Genomic DNA, 21,633 nt, shown 5'->3' with positions numbered 1-21,633 from the left:
CTCGCAGAAGAGTCAGGCTACTCTTACGGAAACTATTTCATCCCAATTTAATTCTACTTCTCCGTTTGCCACTCCAAATGCACTCTTCCAGAGATCCACGCAGGCTACGCGGAATGAAAATTGATTCGGCTTTGGAGGCCGTAGTTTAATCGCGATACTTGCGTCGCGTTTATCAGCCTCGACGGTCCATTAAACCAGACTAAGCGAGGATAATATCGTTTCATAACAGATGACCCGCGAACCTTGCGTGTCAGCGATTTTCAGCGAATTTCGAATTTATCCCGCGCGCCCGCCTTTCCTTCCTTCGTACGTCACTTCCTTCTGCGTCCGCGATACGGCAGATTGGGTCGTTGGATTTGGGTCACGCGAATTAGCCGCTTTGTACCAAATAACTCTTGTAAAAACACTGTTGTCGCAAGTATAGCTACTGAATATTCATCAGTGTTAACAGAATTGTCGAAATGTTTCATTCCATCGTCTGCGAACTCAACGCGACCGTATTCAGCCGTTTTGAAGGTTTGAAAAAAAATAGTGTTTCAAAAACCAGGGAAAGAAAGCGTAGTAAAAAGAGACCCAGATGTGTTAAGAGTCGCACGAGCCGAATGAAATGATCCAGAAATTCTTTTTTCCTCACCTAGAAGCCCATCCGTTCCGTCGTGCCACGGTCGGTAACAACGATGAAATTTCGTCGCGCGCGTCTTCCTTCCGTGTCATCGGAGTAGGCGAGACGGTTCTCTCTTAAATTTTCAGATTTTACGGCTCGCGAGTCGAAGCTGGCTCGTAAAACATTCGCGCCGCGGAGAGAAACGCGGACGCGAGAAAGAAACCTGGGGGTTGCTGTGGGCTGAAGGGGGCTGGGGACCGTGAGAGGATCTTTCAATCTAGCTAGGATGCACCACGCTCGTCGAAGAAAGAACAGGAAGGCGGTTGCCGAGCAGCGGGCCCGGGTCTGCTTTAAAATTCAAATTCACAACTTTTGCTTAAACGTCTCTTAGATAGTCGAGATAGCTTGGTCCCTTCAGAATGCTCCTCCTCTCCCTTCCTCGCGGTTTTTACCCAACGAAACTGTTCGCTTTCCTGCCTCGAGGCTGAACCTTGCGGGGAATCTCCTGGGTTCGGTGAAGATAGGTAAGTTCGAACAAAAAGAGCGCTGAGTAATTAGTGTACTATCGCGTCTGCAATTAGCAGCGTACCAAAAGCTTGCAGAGGTTGTGAGACACTGATGTGTATCGCCAATCTGTCGCAGAGTCTGGTTAATTCGATTATGGATAAGAAATGAGGATTCCTGATTTATTTAGAAAAATAGAAACAAATCATCTCCCGAATCTTTTACAAGAAAGTTGCTTCTTTCAAATACCCCAACAACGTGTAACTTATTAAGAGAAAAAATTTTAAAAAGACTAATCTCGACCTAAAATTCTCTTGGTAATCTATTTTTCTACCGACTCAGACTCATTGCCTTTCAGGTAAATCTCGCATGATCGCTCAACGACTCCGTGAAAGCTCACCAAGCGCCATCGTATCCAAACGAGGGACAGGCGGAAGGAAACAGCGCGCGATGAACTCCCAGGGGCGTCGGGAACGTGGAAATTAATCCAATCGGACGCGCGGAAAATCAATTCGACGATAAATCTCTCAACGAATCGTAAATAACCTATGTCTAGATAGCGTCCTGGCTGCGCAACGCGACAAAGAAATATGATAGCGGCTGGCGAGCTTATTTATCGAGGAGCCGTGAATGGGGTACGGTTTCTCCGCTCCATCCAGCGCTACGGGAATTCATCGACTATTTTACATCCCCGTCCCCCCTCCCCGGTCGATCCTTCGTCGTCCTTATCCACGTCAGAGGACCCTCGATTCGCGGATTCGACTGTTTCACGGATCCAGTCGTAAAGTTTTTACTACAATTCTGGTACAATATGCCTGGAACGATCACGGAACGAGAGCACCATGTCCCAGTCACCAACCCTCCAAGAGTTCCATTTTTTTTCCTTTCAGCAAATCGTGTCAGAACGTGAAATAAAAATAAAGGAATTTTTTTAAAATCGGAGTGCGTGTTGTGATTTATTTTGGGATTTTCTTAACCGATTTGATATCGAAATAATGAGTAATGTAGCTGTGCAATTTACCATTTTGTCAAATTAACATTGATTCCCATTCGACTCTCACCATCACAGATTTTTTTTTTTTTTTTTTTTTTTTTACCAGTAATAAGTAGTGCAATTCTCGGTCCATATACCTAGAACAATATCATCGAACAGAAGCACCAGGTCCGAGCCACCACTCTCCTTGTAAATATTTCCTGAACGAAAGTCTTTATCTGAACGAATCAAGAATTACGAGAGCTCGACGATGTCCTGCCAGTTCGTATATAGAAATAGTCGGTATTGATTCTCGGTGTGGAGGGTGCGGGGGAGGCATCGCCATCGGAATGACGTTATTTATGATTCCGACTGCGACGTCGCATTTATCTCCTCTCGGCGTGTCGTCGATCCTTTGATTTTCAGGACTAGCCTAGGTCGGAGTCTATTTGCGCCTGGATTTCACCACCCAGCGGTGTGTTTTCCATTTAGGTCGTCCGTTTGCAGAGGAAGTCATTCCGTTTACAGGATTTTGACAAATACAAATAGAAACGCCAACCCTTCATGCGAGTCACGGCTCCAGTTAAATCGACGACATCGTGCTTACTAGGAAGTGGTTTAGTTCCTGCGAATTGGAGAAATCAGTATTAATTTAATGTCAGAGGAAGATAGTTTAATAAAGATTATTTGGCTGCTTAATGTTTTCTCATAACTATGAAAATTGTTGGATGGCGACTAAAGTCACCCTCTTCGACAGCTGCGGGTGGCTTACGACAAACCGCGACTAGAATCGTCCCCTTGACGGGGAGGATTAGATAAAAAGGTTATGTAAAGTCGTGGAGAAGAGCTGTCCGCAGGTGGAACCCCGTACGCGGCTTCATCCCCTTCGACACGGAGTATTATGTTTGCATGGGGCGCGCAGACATAACTCGACATAAGCTCCGAAGATTATGTTGAAATGACACTGGTAAGGAGCGCACATATTTTCTATGGGATCTGTAATTTCTGTACGCGTACATTACCCATCTAATTTCTTCAAACACGTTATTAAATCTACGTTATTACGTTATTAAATCTACCAAGACAATTCATTTCCATTATGTTCGGTTCGACACGGTGAATTCTGTTGAAACAAAGCGTCAGAAATAGGTGTCACGATTCCAAACAGACGAATCCAAAACATAAACAAACCCAATCCAAGCGTAAATACGTCTTCCTTCTCTAGCGATTATGCTTATCAACATTCGCGAAATATTTCTCTTCTGACATTTGCTTACACTCGACAACAGAAAAGACAGCGTCGCGACGTCTGAAAAAATAAACATTTATATCGATTCCGTCTCGAATACACAAACCGAGCGAACTCTGAATGGAATTCCACCAAAAACCAATGACTATGTCTTGAGTACATATTTAAACTTTACCCTGTATTTTTCACGAAACAATTGTCCGAAATCTTCCACTCGAAAGACAGAGAATTTATCAATTGTTCACACATCGAATTCGATTGTTGTTGTTTTCGTCTGGTTATCTTGTTTGATTTTTTGATACTGATATCGCTGGGCGAGACGATATCTATTAGAACCTTCGATATCATTGAAAATGCGAGAGTACGGAGAAAGTATGTCTCATGAAGTGAGACAGTGAGAGTATATTTACCTCGAATTACGTCAAACCATTATTTATCCCTGGGACAGATATTTTGTTCTCAGCGATTAGAAACGAGTGATGCAGGAGCTTGGGCGTCGATAGGTTCTTGTTAGGTGTAAAAGAGTTAATTTTAAACATCCTAGCATCGATAACGTGTCGTCTGTTCGTTGCACGTCCTCGATGAGTAAATTATTGCACGGCCATTTCCCAGGATAATCGATAAAAAGTTTTGACGCGCATCAGTTTCCGTCGAAGCGTTTCGTCGGCTGCCGCATACTCTAAGGGTAGCCCGAGGGATGAAGTAAAATCGTCACGTCGCTGAAGACCCGTATCGAATGAAATTTGCAATGGAAATTTAATCTGCCTCGGTTTGTACCGAAGCACTGGCTGCGCTCCTTCTTAACGCCTGCTTTCTTCTATGTCCCGCGGAATTTTCGTCGAAATATACCAAACTGGCGAGCACTGCGGAACAAAAAAACTGTCCTTGGTCGAGGACACCTAATTGCGGATCCAGTAAGCGTCGCGGAACTTCCGGTGAAGTCACTCTGATTAAACGGGGCGAAATAATCAGGCCGAGATTGTGACACTCCGTGAATATTTTTTTTGTATATTTTAAGAAGAATTTTGGGAAAAATTCTTGCCTAAATCAAAATTTCAAATAGCAAGTAAAAGACAAACAACAGTTCATTTGTCACTCACTGAATAAAAATGAATATTTGAGGTACAGTAAGTAAATAAATAAAACTTTCTGTTCATCGCGTATGAACTAGATGAGGAATAAGGTGAGAGTAGAATTAAAGGTTCACGAAGAAAATTCGTTATAACCACCGGAGTTAACAGATACACCAACTGGATCATTTTATTGGAACAGGGGAAAGTGTAGAACGATCTTGGAGCAAGCAAGTCTGGATCACCCCGCGAGGAACAATTCTAGCCACCGAGAGATTTCGAAAATCAGCATCCAGCCAAGGAAGCCCACGGAACAAACGCTGCGGGATAATTTATTTGAATATCAAATTTCCCCCTCGCAAAGCGTGGTTCCGCGATGTTTGATGTAAAATTCATAAGCCCGCGGCGAGTAGTCGGCAGCTCGGTTTCTCCAAAATTTCATAAATTTCATTCAAGGGTCGACGGAGTGTTTCAAGCTCGATACCGATCGGATTTGCATATCCGTCGTGTCAAGGTACGTCGGTGGTTAGCTCGTGCTCGTGCCGCGAAACCACTCAAAAAAGCATCGTCAACCGCGATTATGCAAAAACCTCCGCCACCGTCGATGAAGAAATCACGAGAAATATTTTCATCGTTCGCGGAAAGAGCAGCCTCCGCCTCTTTCTCTAGTGAGCATTCAGCGCAAACAGCGAGGAGAATGAGAATTCCTATGGTCTTAAACCGTCCTTTTCCTTCCTTTATTTGTTGTACGTTGATCAAATTACTTTGCCGTCTTGTGCCAGATAGACGCATCCCACTTTGCCGTTGACTTTCTTACTGATGTACACTGTCGCCCAAAAGTAAGCGAACACTTCCTTAATTCGCAATAAGTATCGTTAATACGTTGACTGCCAGACAAATATACTTGAAAATTTCTACTATGATTGACTATTATTTTAGTCTATCGGAGACTACCTAATCAAATATTTATCGTGGTGTATATTTTTGTAACTTCGTCAAAATTCATGAATTTCGTTTAAAATCATCTCCTTTGTTGCTCAACTTTCAGAATTATTTTTTGTCGTGCTTCAGTGAAAAACACTGTCACGCATATGCCGTTGACGTGGCGATCGACGTGTTAATGAAAATCACACGAAGGTCTCATCAGTAATAAGAAAAAAGCAATTCAATTTTCCTCCCCCGAAATCACCACAAACCCATTTCCGTGTCACAAAGAAGAAGAGACAATAAAATAAATATAAAGACATTCACGTTGAGGCGAAGGTGTTGTAATTCCTCGTTTGTAAAATGAAGACGTTCAGGTGAGCTCCTATGGCCGTGGACACCCTGTATTGTCGGGAAAGAAGTGAAATTTATTCGGCAGGAGCAGGGCATGCTCGCGAACGCTCTTTAAGCGTCTCCACTCGAGGCCGTTTCCCGTGGCATCCCTGCTTTCATTCTGCCTCGTACGTCAGGAGGGTCCACTCGTGCGCAGCCAATTCAGTTAATTTCGTCTCGCGAGCCAAGAAGACGATTTCGCGCTGCTTGCCTTTCTGGATCGTGGCTTCCGCCTCCTCGAGTCGCCCGGTGGCTTTTCCGCCGTTCCTCTCGGTCGGTTCCCTTTCTTCTTTCACGGTTCCAACGGTATTGTTCGGCGAAATTCATCTCGCGGCCCGTTCTCCCCGGGATCGTCGCGCCTTCCAAGGAGCGAATTTTGAAAGAGAAACAACCCGAGTGCGAGAAGTTGAGGGAATGAGGTAAAATTCCGGCTGACGAGGCATGCGACCCTCCGCAAACGATGACCAGACATCAAGCATCCACTTACACCGTTTCTTGAATTGAGTTCTTCTAATTTCTACGCATTTCGCTCCCGTGGTGTGATTTGGTGAGCGCTAGGCAGGTTGGAACGCGTGGAACTAGTTTACATCGAATGGAAATTGACGTTTCGAGAGCTTCCAATTTTGTTTAAAGGTTTAAAGGGGTTTGTTTCGTTGCTCATGGGGTCCATGGGAGACTGATTGCTGAGAAACACATTTTTTTTTAATTATTAGAGGGCAATTTTAAAAGATTTACCACGATGCTTTAATTATGCTTTAGTTTTCACTTTTCAAACTAAACACAAAATTCTTCGTTTGTAATACTTGCATAAATATTTATATTTATACTTATGCTTACAAAATAATACTTATGCAATAAAGAGTTAACGTGTTTAATGATTGACGTCATTGCTCAAACGTTCAGTATTATATAAGCTTTTAATTTACCACCAGACGTTCTCAGCTCCTCGCAATTGCTCTCAGTGAGTAAGTGTAGGAAACTTAAACTTACGAGTGGACTGCATCATATAGTAATTAAATATTATAATATATACGCTACAATTAACCTGACGTTTCGATAAAAGAAAAATCTATTCGACTCAACAAAAGAACAGAGCCGTGGTCGGCGATGAATCGGTTATCCAAGAGTTGATCGTAACCTAGAAACGCCTGTTAGGCATTTCATGGATGGAATCATTTAACACGCAAGTGGAGTGTATGTACAGTGCGTGTCGAATGAAATGAATGAGTGCAAGCGACAAGTGTTCGTCAAAGAACGTCGAGGGGCCGGGTGACGTTTATGAGAACGAGTTTCAAAGAACTTCCTTAAGGAGAAACGCGGTTAATGTAACTCGCGAGGCGCGACGAGTGCACTTGCGATTGTATGTGTGAAAGAGCATGATTAAGATAGGAATGATCGAAGAGTGCAATCAGAGTCGGAGAAGAAGTGGATTACGCTCTTTTGTCAAAGCAGACTTTCCTTCAAAGCCTTTCCCATGGATGGTCTTTTTCCAGAGTCGATGGATCTATCCGTAATTTCTCTTGAACCGCGGGACTCGATTCAGGCCACAACCTTGACCTCCGTCAATTTATTCAACCAATCGGGTAGCGTATTTTACGTCGAGGGTGGATGAAATCGCGTAATAGGTCTGAGACGGATTTGTTAAATTTATGTATCTACTGATCTGGTATTACTTGGGAACTGTTGAGTTATTTTTCTCAGCGCGACGATTCCTCTGTGCAAAGTATTGGGTTGTTTGGAAATTCCATGACGATTTTTGGTAAGTGGTACAGGTCTGAATATATCGGAATGATTTAAAACAAATAACTTACATCCCTTAACTTTACATCCCTTAAAAGGTAGAAAGGTCGTGCAACAAAATGGCACCTATGTAATTCAATAAATATATATCAAAATTCGAACATGCCTTTGAATTTTAAATAACTCACAGCATCATGTCATGAACACTCTTGTCAAGGGAAAGAGGTCGGTTTCAGATCAGCGATAACAGTTGCAGTTGTTTTCTAACGCAGAGCTAAATATAGCACACGTAGATATACCCATATATAATATTATCTCCTATACCGAGTCCCCTCTCAGTGTCATAAAAAGTTCATTAATCTAATTCAAGGGGACTCGTTGAAAGCAACATCAAGTATTCCTCAAGTTTCTGTTCTGTCAGAATTAATATGAACGAAAATTTTTAATTAGAATTGATTTCCAACTCACACATCCAAGATATCTCCAGGATAAATTTTTATGTAAAATACAATTTCCTACAAAATATGTTTCTTATTTTTCCATAAATTACTTTCTAATTGCATAGGAAATTATGGAACACCTCGAACAGCGATAGAAACCCCATTTTGCATATATTATATATTATAGCGGTATTTAGGTAACTTAGAGAGGTTCTTGAAAGCCTCACGACCTCAATTATGATGCAATGCCAATCTAAAAAGGGATCAAAAAAATAAGACACATGTGCTGAAGCCTTTGACTCTACGCCAAATAATTCCAAACAGTTCATCGTACTACAACGAAGTTGAAACAGATTCGAGTGTGAACTATGGTATTTATCGATTAGATTACCAAAAAGTTTTCCAAACGTAGATGAGGAAGTAAGATAAATTCAGAGAAGACGCTGAAAAATGTTCCATGACGAAATCAAGCATGACTCATGGAAAATATGAGATCCATACACGCATATTTTCTGTTCAACCGTAGACATTGAATCATGTGCTCTCTGCCAGTAGAAAATTGAGTTGGAAGTGCGCGTAATTACCAATTGCTTTATTAAGGCTCGCGCACAACCACGCCAGAAAATGTTTAATCAATAATTGAAAAGTGCACCATCGACCATAATGGTTGCAAACAAATGGCTGCAAAACAAGTTAAAAGAGTTTCTATGTTTTGCATACTTTATCTGTTCTCAAAATTGGCACTGTAGCGATTAACTAGCTATTATCATACGCTAGGAAAAAAAGGAATTTATTTAAGAATATTTATTTCGCCTAACAAATAGTTGTGAAATATTCATGTTTTATACATAATAAATAGACACGTTAAACTAATAAATAAAATTATTTTCGTTGATGTAACTACGAGAAATTTGCTGCTTTTACCATGTTTCGCGCGATAAATTTACATAATCCCAAAGCAAAAAGTCAAAAAGGTTCCATTGCATAGTGTATCCAATTAGGACACAAAAGAGACAGCTCTACATTCGTCATGGAAATTAAAAAAAAAAATGCACACGTTTCATTGCAGGAAAATTCAAAGCCCTGCAATTTCTAACGTTAATTCTACTGATGCACAATTACTCGAGAAATAATCTCTCTATAAAAGATGAAACAAAATTCACGCACAGGAGATTAGAGGAAATCCGATCCAGAGTAACTACGAATTGTCAGGTGGCTAGGGACCTGTGCATACTGCAGAGAACAACAGAAAATTTGCTTATATAATTGACGATGACAGGGATGACTATTCTGCCGTCTCGAGTATATTAGGATGATACGACTATATCAAAGTCATCCTTCAAATCGTGTATCGTTGCGTGTTCGTGCCGTTGTGAGCGTGTACTTAGCCTGTTCGCGGTAGCGATTCGCTCCTTCATAGCCTGGAATCCCCACTACCTACCACGTGTCCTCTCGTGAATGTTATCGAGCTCCAGCACAACAATCCTCATCGAATAAAACCTGTTCGCTGGCAGCAGCCGTGGCAGCCAAAAGGAGTCGTTCTACCAGTTTGCTCGATTCGATCCTTGACCGATTCGCGTGCGATAATCGGAAAATTCGGACAGTTTTTCAGTCTTTGTTAATACCAGTGAGACCTTACCCCTTACCCTTCAGTTTCTTGTTCGACGTCGACCGCGGCGACCGTCGCATCCGAGGAATTTGGAATAACACGTAAACGAAGTAAGTTCGTCTATTATATTTTACAGGATGAGAACACTTGGATATTTCAAAAATTCGTAAAGTTTTCTTCCCACGTTTGCATTTTACGACTTGGGGAAGACTTTTGCTGAACGCGAACGCTCATACGTGAAACTTGAATATTAACAAGGTACATTGACATAACATTGAGTCTACACGCATTTTTATTTCGTTAATAATTGCATGTTATGTGCATAAATAATTGCATAATAAGTGCATGAAAATGTGCGTAAATGCAAGATTACATAAAATATCGACAGTAAAATATACGTTACACTATTTGGGAGATACAATCCACGGACTACTCACAATGACGAGCAATTTAAAAATACTATCAAATAGTTTAAAGCACACGCTTTTCGCATTACATAAAGCCACTGAAGACAACCTATTGAATGAGACGATAATTCAACACCGTTAGTAATTGTGCAATAACCTCTTAGGAATACATTAAAGCTTGACGTGCTTGTCGTGTATTGTTGACATTCATATATGTGTATGTTTAACCGATTTGAGTCGTTGCGTTACACGTTTTTCACTCGCAGAGTTAACCTTGTGTAAATGAATTGAATAATGCTCAGGGTTAACCAGGCTTAAAGACGAAGTTGACGCAATTCTTATAAGAAAAATCGGAAGATAAAAATTAATGACTCATGAAGGTCCTGCAATGCGATAGCTAACTAACCTAAACTGTAGCTTGAATAAAAACTATTGAATCGCGATAGACGCACTATTAGTTCGACTATTGTGACGCGAATAAAATTATTCAGAAAAATTGTTTGCCCTTCCAGGTGATGCCAAGATGAACGTTTTCGGCGAGAACGATGTCAGCTGGCTGGACAGCCTTGTCGCCAAAGTGACAGCGAACCTGAAGGACTTCAATGACGCAACCTACGAGCTGTTGACGCCCGATGATTGCTTCTTCGTGTCCAGCATGTTCTTCGTGAAGATCACCGCGAACAGCAACGAGAAGGACGCGTCCAAGACCAAGACCCTGAGTCTGGTGGTGAAGAGGCCCACCCCTTTGGCAATCGTCAGAGATATGATGCACATAGACGCTCAGTTCCACAACGAGATCCTGTTCTACAGGAGATACGCGATGGGTAGCAAGGACTTTTCGTCTTTGATCTACGCGGACGAGAACCCACCGACCGAGTCGGTGATGGTTTTCGAGAATGTCACCAAAAAGGGATACAGCCTCTGCAAATCGATGCACAACGTTCCTCTAGAGTACACGATGGCTGCGATCCGCGAGATCGCGAGGTTCCACGGGAAAGGATACGTTATGAAGCATCGTAAAAAGGAAGAATTCTTCAGTATTGTCGGTGATATATGGGAGACGAGATACTTCAATGATCCAAGCGACGAGTTTGTGATGATGATAAATCGAACGTCGAGCAGAGCGATCGAATACCTGCGCAAGAATGGCTACGACAAGGACTTTTGCGACAAGATGAAGCCCTTCTTGGACAACGTGACCGAGAATTATATGAACAAGTGCGTCGAACCTGAAGAACCTTTGTCCACGCTCTGTCACGGCGACTTCACGCTAAACAATACATTTTTCAAGAAGGAGAACGGCGAGTTGAAAGCCATGCTCATCGACTTCGCCTTGATGAGGTACGGGTCGCCTGTTATCGACCTGTCGACGTACCTGTGCCTTCACTGCGCCGAAGACCTCGACAAGGATTTAATAGTCAACGTTTTGAAAGTGTATCACGAGTCTTTGGTGCAGTACTTGACGGAGAATGATATACAAGACCATGTGATTAGCGAGACGTATTCGTACGAGGCTATACGCGAAGAATTTAGGAAGAAGAGTTTGTTAGGTTACACTATCGCGTCGTTTTTCTTGGCTGTGCCGATGGGCAAATCTACCTTCACACCTGAGGAAATTGGGCAAATGGAATCGCATGAAAGGCTGGACGTTCTATACGAGCTGGGCGGAGATGAAATCTCGGCGATTTTGGCGAGAATGCTGTTAAACCTGAAAGAGTTCGGGGTTCTGGACGATATAGTGTGATCGAATTAGTATTAGTAGCGTGTCTCCGAAATCTGGATACCGAGGCAACAGAGGTTTGCTCCTCAGACGTGTGGATTTGTGAGTTTGATGGCTTTCAGTGTTAGACTGTGCGGATGTAACTCGTGGAGAAAGCAATTTCAGAATTGTAAGACTTTTAATAATAGTAGTAAGTGATTGTTAAGTGTAAATCCATGCAAAGGAATAATTTTGGCGAAAGCGTGAGTTTTGATATGAATGTGCCTTGAATGATTCAGCCCTCTATCATCTGGGCTTTGTTTTGGAAAATATGTAGAAGAAGAACAATTTAATTTGAAATAAGACGACGGAGGATAGAAATTTGCAAATGCGTTAAAATTAGGTTAGCTTATAGAATAAGAAAAAATGCAGAGACAATATTTGATTTAGCTTAGGAGATGAGAAGATAGGGCATTTTTATGAGTACAAACAATGGATTTTAACTTTTGCTAAATAATTTAAAAATTGGAAAACTTAAGGAACGAATCATCGATGTCTGAGTATTACTTGTTTACTTCTGAAATTAATATAGGAACTGTTCCAAAGATAGCTATTTCGACAGTTGCGTGATAATTTGAAACTATGTAATATTTTATTAAAACTACAGACGAAAACGAATATTCGGTGTTCCGGTTATGATGTCATTTTTAAATACATACGTAATAAAAGTGCAGGTCTTTAATATTTTTCAAAATTCTCTCCTTGACATTTTAAGTAGTTTTTGTACTCCAAGAGATTGACGTGCATGTGATATAGACCCTCGTGCCCGGGGTTGCGTTTGGCTTGAGCTGTCAGTCGATAAATTGCTATTTCGAAATTGATATTATATTTCCTGGAGCTCCCTTAATTATCGCGATGCAACGTTCGCGTCCTGGCGATAAAGAGCGTTATCAGGGAATTTGTCGGAGCATGATGGGCGTACGTTTTCAAAGGAAACGTGTGTAACAACGCGGGTAAAAGCTTCTGCTTTCAGTATACGCGCACCACGACCTCGCGTATCCCGCAAAATAGAGACGACCGGCACGGGACGATGTGCGAAATTATTCTTTCGCCTATGCAAGTACGGATCTGCCTTTCAAATAGAGGCACCCGCCGCGAGCCCAGAAAAACTTTGTCATTTCCATATACTTTCCCAGACTGGCAGCAACGGCTCCCGGGAAATTCACTTACGCTCTAACCTGAATTTTAAGCCTGTTAAATTTTGCTCCTCGCGTAAGGGAAACGGATGAGAAGAAAATGACGGGCGACTCACGTGAAAATATTTTTGCAAACGGGTCCTACGCACGCAAACTGGCAGAATACGTTCGACGTGTAACGATCGTAAAAAGAAATCCAAGAAACGACTGTGAAAGGGATGGGACGCTGGAACACAATGTTTTACGCGATTCCGTGATTAGGGATGCCTTTTTCCTCTTTCTCCTAGGTCATGTTTCGTTGATTACCATTTAATTGCCACGATTTGAATTCCGATAGAAGAGTTACGGGCAGTTCTGTGTGCGATACAAGTGGTATATTTGTAGAATGTTTATGTTTCTTGTGATATATGTCCCAAGTATTAACGAACGCTTATCAAATTCGCAGCGAATTCGTTTTCACTTCGTTTACATAAGCTATTGGACATGTGTTGATAAAAATCAAATATTTCCGTTTATGTGATTAACTATACCGTACACTTAAATAATTCCAACTGTACTTAGAATAATGGTTGTTCGGCGGTTTCATAGGTATTCTATTTACATTGATAGTGGAACAAATTGGTTCGATGTCCTTCACTTTGCGTGGAAAACGATAAACACGCACGATTAATTGCTCTCCGCGCGAAACGTTGTTTTTAATTTTCATATTGCCCAGCGAACGAGTTCGATTTGCTACATTAACCCATTATATTTCGAGCTCTGACGAAGAACACATCTGCGGAAATATTTCGTTTGATTGGAAATAGTGTTTTTCCTCGTTTCAATGTTTAAAGAATTCTTCGCACATAATAGAAAATCAAATCGTATCCGGCTGTGGCGGCTCTGTTGACATACAGCATTATCTACAGACGTGTTACACGACAAAAGGTATCTCAAGTCTTTTATCTTCCATCTGTAAACAAATATTTGAAACATTGTAACATTGCATAACACTGGATAACACTCTATCTAGAAATAGATCTTTGCCAACATTGAAATGTGTATCGATTTTCTATTCAATTTATTTTCATGCATTGATAAATGACACATTTGGAAAAAATAGATATACGAGCATGTACTTCAACTACAATTAATTTGTAAGGAACCTGAGCTACGTTACTTCTTCAACACCGTGCAACCCGTTATACTCCTCGCACGATTGAGGTCGAAGTTTCCGCAAGAGTTTGGATTGGTTTAACGATCGGCAACGCGAAACGACGAAATGGGAAGAACGGGAAGTTACGGAAAGAAGTGCGCGAACTGAAATCGGCTAAAGCGAGCACGAAAATCCGAAACGCGACGGGACACTTTAATCGGGGCTCCGCAGTTACGAGTTGGAGAGTGGGAATACCACCCTCGCTGAATTTTCTAATAGCTCCGGATGTAGCCGAAGGAACCATCTCGTCGTAGGAATAGAGCGGTTCCCGTAAACAGCTACTCGACCGTCCCCAGGGACGTTTGAGTTTCAACGAAAATTAAGAATTCCGTAACTGGATGTAGAGATTGCTGACCAGGGGATGGTGGAAAATAAGATTAGATGTAACTTGGGATGAACGGGAGAATTGAACGACAGGGAAGAAGGATAAGAGAATCGAATTTAACCCAATTGTCCTCTAAGAGATGAAGAGGATCAATTTTATCGAGTTCGTCCATACGTGTGACCAAGTTTTGGAGTCATTTCAGACCTTTCTGAATGATCAACTTCATCGGGGTTATGTTGATAAATTCAAACTATTTATGAAATAAAAATAATTCCTATGATTCTACATGGACGGAATGAATAGTTAGCTGAAACAAAATTTAATGTAATGTTGATAAATTGACGTTATAATTTAATAATTCTGAATAATGCGAATTTAAAATGAACAAGAATCGTGCCTAGAAAGTTTCATTAAGATCATAGGGAAGCATAACAAATATGAATTGCATCACTATTATTCACGTTTACGAAAGAAACTATTTCATAGACAAAATTTGATTTTATTTATAAAATCGCATTAATTTGTCCAAAAACGAGCAATCTGTTTATTCGGGACAGATAAACGTTTTCGAACATTTTTAACAATTCATTCGATAACTCAGTCAACCTCATTTGTATCATGCAACGCGACGATATATACCTGCGCGTTGTGCAACAGCACGATTCTAAATTGACATAGTCACTTGGTAGACTGAAACTGAAGGAACCTTCGCAGCTGATCGCACGCGAGTCTAGACGAATGACGTGAGCACGAGCTCGCGTAATTTATGGCACCACTACCACATCCGCAACCATGTATGCGCCACTAAGTTTCAGGATTTCTCGTCGCCGCGCATTTATCTCTGGCAGAAACACTCTTATTAATAATCACGAGTGTTTCGTTTTCAGGAAAGAACTCGATTTTTCTCAATACTGTTTATCTATGCCATTCGTTGTTATCGGTGACTGACCCAAAAACGTTCGCAGCATTGGCATTTGCAAGGCTACGTCACTGATAAAGTTTATCGTCTATTTATTTTTTTTATTTGATACATTCATGAAGTCTTGTTAATGCTTCTTTTAATAAATTTAGTTCTTTTTTCATCGTAGAGATACAATTTCAAACAAAAACATATCTCGTGTACTTAGACAATAGCTGTCACAAACTATTTCTTATACGTTTAAATATGTTTAAATATGACGAACCAATTAATTAATTTTGATTTCCTTTTAATTCTCACCCTCGTACAAGTAAATTTCTGACACGAACCTAATCTCCCGAAGGCAACCACATCTCAGATATACCCTCGAATCGACGAAACCTACTCCAGAATTTCATTTCGTCCCCGTTTCGCCATCGTCTCGCAAAAAGCGGATCGGATGGCGCGAAAAAAAAAGGGCGCGAGACTAACGGGTGAATTCATCTTCGCGTTTATTTAAAAGGAAAACAACGCGAGCTCCCCGTCATCCAATTCCGTTGCCACAGTCTACAGTATCCAGGCGTGTGTATCCTGCGAATTTATACCGGTATTCTCAGCTCTTGGAGTCGTATCTTCGATTTCCACTGGCTGAAATATTCATCGACACGAACGACCGTCGACACGGTGTCACTGTCGGGCTTCGTAACCGGGTCACAAAGGCCTCGTCGACAGGGGAGGGTCGATTCATTCTGATAATGAAAGGCGTAGCTTCGATCGGCCAAATAAATCCATCCGGTGTGTATCCCGAAAAGGAGTGTCCCGCGGGAATTTCAGTATGGTTTACCACCGACGCACATTTGTCTCCACCAGAAACTGTATCCAGGTCCCTGGCGTTATTTGCGCCGTTTCATTTACCATTGCAACCTCAGATTCGTCCAGCGTTCACAGACTCGCCATGTCCAAAATGTATACTTTGCTACTGAATTTGTTTCTGGTTTGATTATTAAATTTTTGAGAATTACACGCTCCGATTCGTCGCGAACGTTGAAATTTCTTTCCTGATACTTTGCTGACACCTCCTCACCTGTTACAGGATCGTCGCGCACTTTAGACAGGATTCATCGTACGTGTCACATTCCTTCCACAAGAATAGCCCCGAAAATTTATCCAAGCGAACGAGTAGCTACCGAATACTCGTGGATGCGACCCACTGTTCCCGTGTTAAAAGTTTAACGCTCTTAGGGACGTAAACAGATCCCTGGCGGGGAATTTATCGTCATAATACATGCTCGGCACAAGAAACCCGAACCGCTGCCAAAATATGCTCGCGACTCCGGGGGATACGCGAATGCATTCCGCGTTTTCTATGAATCTCTAATAAACCCCGTCCTCGTCGATTTCTCAAAACTGAAAACTCGCTGGCATCGATCGCGAACGACAACGCGATGAATAATGCCATTTGTCGGCGAATTCCGGGAAACAACGTCCCGCGGGATTTCCGAAACAGGATTCACCTCCGGTGAATTTCGAGTAGGGTTTCCGATTTGATGTTGTTGTTGTTGTTGTTGTTGTTGTTGTTGTCTTTCCGGGCAATTTGTTGTACTATATAGATACGACTGACAAGGTGTGCGATTGAATAACGTTATCCTCGTAATACCCAATTAACTATGCTTGGGTAATGACTGGACTGAGGTTGTCCATGCACGTAAAATATACAAAGAAAAAAAATGTGCACACCGAGATCATGGCAATTGATACTTGTTTTGAAGAGTGACGGTAAAATGTATCAAACAGTTGTTCCCTGGCGTTCAGGCATTTTCTCAGCGCAAAAGAAATATTTCCAAGTCAAGGTCGACGAATTAACCCAAGAGACGATTCGAAGCATCCAAGGCGCGCTTTCCTCGCGCCGATTTCTAAAGACTCCGTCAAGGGCGAAGCACCCTCGCGCGAGGGATAACGAGGCGTCCAGCGAAGGGATGGGGATTCGCGCGCGCGGATATAGAATCTGAAAAGGAGCGAGCACCGAGAGGATATGGAGGCCGAGGACGAGAGGTAACTATGCAAATGCAAGAGTACATTTATCTCGGCACCACGCCCATGTATTTCCTGGGAGCTTCCGGACGCATTGTCGGGGGCGAATCGAATCCCCACACCCCCGTGGCAATCGCCAAACCCCTTCACCTTGTCTCTCTTTCACCTTGCAGGGGCGTCGTCTCTCCCCCCCCCCTCTCTCTCTCTCTCTTTCAGTCTCACCGTGTGTATGCCACCACCCGGGCCGATACTCGGGAGATTTACGGGCAAACTAGCCCGGTCCCCAGGGCTAATAGACCAGCAAGTTATGGGCCAATTCAATTTAATTTCGAAAATAAACAACCGCCCGACGGCGACGTTGGTCAATTTATTCCGAAATCCCGCGAGCGAATCGCGATACGGCGCGCCGAGGGTGCCGTAGGTCAAGATCGTCGCGCAAGGAGCACGGGGGGACTCGCGGTGATCCACGGATCGTACCCCATTCCGGCGGTAACCAGGGGACGTTAAATTAACCGTGTAACCGGAATAGACGTAAACAGGTTCGGAGAACCTAAGACGGGTCGCTTTTGCGACTCATTCATTTCCAAAGGCGGAGGAGAATGTTTGAAGTGGAAGTCGTTTGATTTTACGGAAGATAGGGGTATGTTTTTCTTTTGGTTTTGATCCAGAGGACAGTGTCAATAACTGTAGAAATTTCAAAAATCCCTTCGCCAATTTCCACACGTATTACAACTTAATAATACACAAAACAGAGAATCCATTCCACAATTCTAAACCATGAAACAGCTCCAATCTAACCATGTCTGAAAATTGAGCGTTCCAACGCGTTAGCGGACTAATTTATGACGTTGGCGCGTCACTTTAATCAATCACAGTGTCTTACCGATAACAGGGTGCATCGAACTCCCTCGACACGTGCGTTGGAATCTTTCCGTTTATCACTTTAACCGCAAAGGCCATCCTATTATTGGACGTCGATATTCACCCCTGCCGGCTGTCGATACGCGGCCAGCAGCTCGTCCGCTCGCGCGTTGCCCGCATCCCCCTAATCATACTGTTATAGCGGCGTGTTGATCGTCACACGTGTAATTGGGTCCGTGGAACCCCGTGTATCCGTGTAACCCCGTTCGATTCCGTGTCCCCCGCTAGTCCCCTCCTCGACGCGAATTTGCATTTCTATCAACGCGCCGACACCAGACCCGCCCCCTCGTCATCCTTCGCGCGAAATCGACATCGTCGAGCGTCAAATATCCCCGAACCACCCCCGAAAACTCACCCTCGCCCTTGTTCCTTCCCCGTTCCTCCCCTCTCCACACCGCATCGTTGGAATATTTGCTTGATGGATGAGCTCGCGACTTTTTCTTTGAACAGAATTTTTTTTTTTGTCCTGAGACGAATACTTTTTTGGTTACGTGTCGCGTATCAGTGAACTTTATGCCTTGGTAAATGTTTTCCCAAAGGGAGTTTCAATTCGTGTTCAATTAAAGTTTTTTTAAATTCAGTATTTTAAACGGCAATGAACAACGTAATATATTCGTTTAATCCCGCTGTAATTAATTACTAAATCATCTTTACTATTTCACATATTTAAGGTGGTATATATCCCTGCACAGAGCTGTCGAATGATGTGTAATACATAGCAAAGAAATTATTCTCTCTAGGGTAAAATTCTGTTCGATATAAAGCGCCACGTGCATCGACCGAGTGCGATCAGAGGCTCGTAAATCGCAGGGAGGAGTGTCCTCCCATGGATTTTCGGATTTCGCGGTATAAATCAGCGGGGTTTTCTATTAATCAGCCCGCACTGATCCTAAGAGATGGCGGAGATTAAACGAACGGCCAGTTGACCGAGTAAATAATCGTTTAAGTCGACGAGACGACGGTTGGTCGAGAAATCACTCTGAATTTTGTTTTAACTATTCTGGTTGAGTAGTGTATTGAGTTACGATTTCATCGACGAAACAGAGCAGGGACTGAATTGTTAAATAAGCTACAGAGCTATCAGGAGTTTGATAGAGTAAACTGAAACGGAAGTGATTAGTATTGACTTTAGAGCAATACCAGAAATGTATTTTAAATGAGAGTTCATAGTCTTTTCAAAGTGAGAAGAAATCACTTTTCCTTTTTGTTTTGTAATGGTACAACTATCACAAAATTAATAAAAAAAAAGAAAAAAAAAAGAAATTTTAATTTATATGATATAAATTTGCATCATTTTGCATATACTCCACAACCATTGTTCCATGCATCATCCTTTATAATCACAATGCCTATCTATTTATATATTTGGATACATAAATACATTACGATCATTGTTTTACAAATTATCCCCATTTAAAATATTCTCTGTGTAAGCAGACCTAACCCAGACCTAAAACATTTTCAGGTGCAATATCGCTAAATGACGGGTCACCGCTACAAAGGCGTAATGAGCTGGAGGATCGAGAAAGTGATTCACAGTCGACAATTTCGTTTTTGTCCCGTTCGGTATACACGGGAAGCCCGACCGCATCTGATCCGCCTTTGTCAAGTGTATTCTACGACAGCAATATTTACCGCGAGTATGTTCCCGCAAATATCCGGTCAGTCGATACCAGTCGATACCATCGAGCGAGCGATCCGCGGAGCCGGTAGCTTCGGTCGTTCGATTTCTCGTCACGAGACACACACGACGCAAAGTGGCGTCGAGCAATCGATAGTCGACGACGTGTGACCGCAGGTCTGCAAGTTCCCAGCCTCTTTTGAGGTCTCGGCTTACACGTGCGCGGTTGAATAGTGGCTGGGGTGTTTGGGCCAGCGAACAACGAAGTCTGCGACGCAACGCTTCGACAAGCTTGCAGAACGAGCGAAAAAAAAAAGGAAAGAAAAAAAAATGTGAAAGGAAAAAGAGAACGGGTTCGTTCCCATTTACGCTCCGGAAATATGACAATAAAATGACGCGCGCGCTTGACATACGTTAGGCGTTTCTGGATATTTGGAAAACGTTGAAATTTATTTCTGAACTCGTACAGTGTAGACATCTAGGGTAGATGATCAAATTTTTATGAACTCTTCAAAATTATTGCTTACCTAAAATTTGGTTGGGGATAGAAATGAAAGCATACTTAAAATGATACCTTTCTGCGTTGAAAGATATAGTGTTACATTTTTAATGGGGTCTTTACCACGCCAAGCGCTACATCATCGACTTTCTTCAAAATTCCGGTCGCTAAATCTGAATTCCATCCCCGACTGTCCTAAGAATGTCAGCGTGACGTGATCTTCGTTTTCACGTCGCTTCTCTTGATCGTTACAGAGAACTCTTTCAGATCTTCTCTGAAACTTTTCCACTTCCTGGCGACTGGTTCCTACGTAAGATTGAATCAAAGGGGTCCGCGCGAGCGGAGACCACGACTTGTAAAAAGCTGGGAACGTTGTTATAATACTTTTCTAGTACTAGGTTGGAACGTATCAAATTTTCTCGCTATTAACATTCGAAACTTTGAAAATAAAATGTTAAATCCGCAAAGAAAAACAGAGAAGAGTTCAATTATAACTTTGGAATTTGTTTTTTTTTTTCGAAGAATCGAGTAGGCCCGTCGGTAAACCTCTAGCGAAATTGTTCTACAAAATAATATCAGACGAAATCGCAAGTACGTGACGATTTTGAATTTAAAAACAAAGATGGAGAAGCGTAACAGAGGTCGACATAGATACACGCACACGTACACGTGTACACACATCCATAGATACCGAGTTTCACCGAACCGAATTCCAGGAACCCCTGGTGAACCACTTCTGCGCTATAAAACAAAACCGAGATCAACAAAACCGAGATCAACAAACACGCATGCATACAAATCTACGTGCATTCATACATACAGACTTTTGCAATCGTTGTTTTGTTTTTTTGCGTTCGTGGACCGAGGGCAATTCTAAAAATCGGAAAATATAAAAAAAAAAATCGCCAATTCGAATGTTTGTTTTCCCACAGTTGCATTCAATAACTACCTGGGAAGTACTCTCTCTCGCTAGTTCGACTGGAATCGATTTCATTTTTTCATAGATTTCTAGGGGAACAAACATTTAAATCAAGCTTCCCGTTTCCCCTTTCCCCTGTTCGCGGTTATTAATTTTGATTCGCTCGAATCCGATGTAGCAATCGAACAAACGTGACAGAGAACGCGACGTTTAGACTTTGACGAATGGTTTTGATCTCGCTGCGGCGAAGATACACATGAATCGACGAGTTTCTTCGCCCGTTGACTCTATCAGGTGTATTTTTCAACATCGACACATCGATGTTTCCATGACACTGGCCAAAAGAGGATTCGAACGCCGTAGAATCGTTGCGCTTGTTTATTGCAAAATTTCATCTTAATAAACGAGGAGACTTC

General features: G+C 42.2%; 2 protein-coding genes across 3 annotated transcripts in view; one reads left to right on the top strand and one right to left on the bottom strand.

Annotated features, from left to right (window-relative positions):
- Nucleotides 1-21,633, bottom strand: part of LOC128885399 (zwei Ig domain protein zig-8-like) — a 349,005-nt gene that overhangs the window by 145,424 nt on the left and 181,948 nt on the right. The gene's annotated exons all lie outside the window — the stretch shown is intronic.
- On the top strand, nt 9,419-12,342 carry LOC128885398 (uncharacterized). The gene is made up of 2 exons (XM_054139429.1): nt 9,419-9,616; nt 10,426-12,342. Exon 2 carries the CDS (start codon nt 10,437-10,439, stop codon nt 11,655-11,657), a length of 1,221 nt encoding a protein of 406 aa, XP_053995404.1. The 5' UTR covers nt 9,419-9,616; nt 10,426-10,436; the 3' UTR covers nt 11,658-12,342.

The sequence above is a fragment of the Hylaeus anthracinus genome, unplaced genomic scaffold (assembly GCF_026225885.1).
Source record: "Hylaeus anthracinus isolate JK02 unplaced genomic scaffold, UHH_iyHylAnth1.0_haploid 11981, whole genome shotgun sequence".
Taxonomy (NCBI): Eukaryota; Metazoa; Arthropoda; class Insecta; order Hymenoptera; family Colletidae; genus Hylaeus; species Hylaeus anthracinus.
Note: the sequence above shows the minus strand (reverse complement) of the source record. Positions and strands in the feature narration are given on the sequence as shown.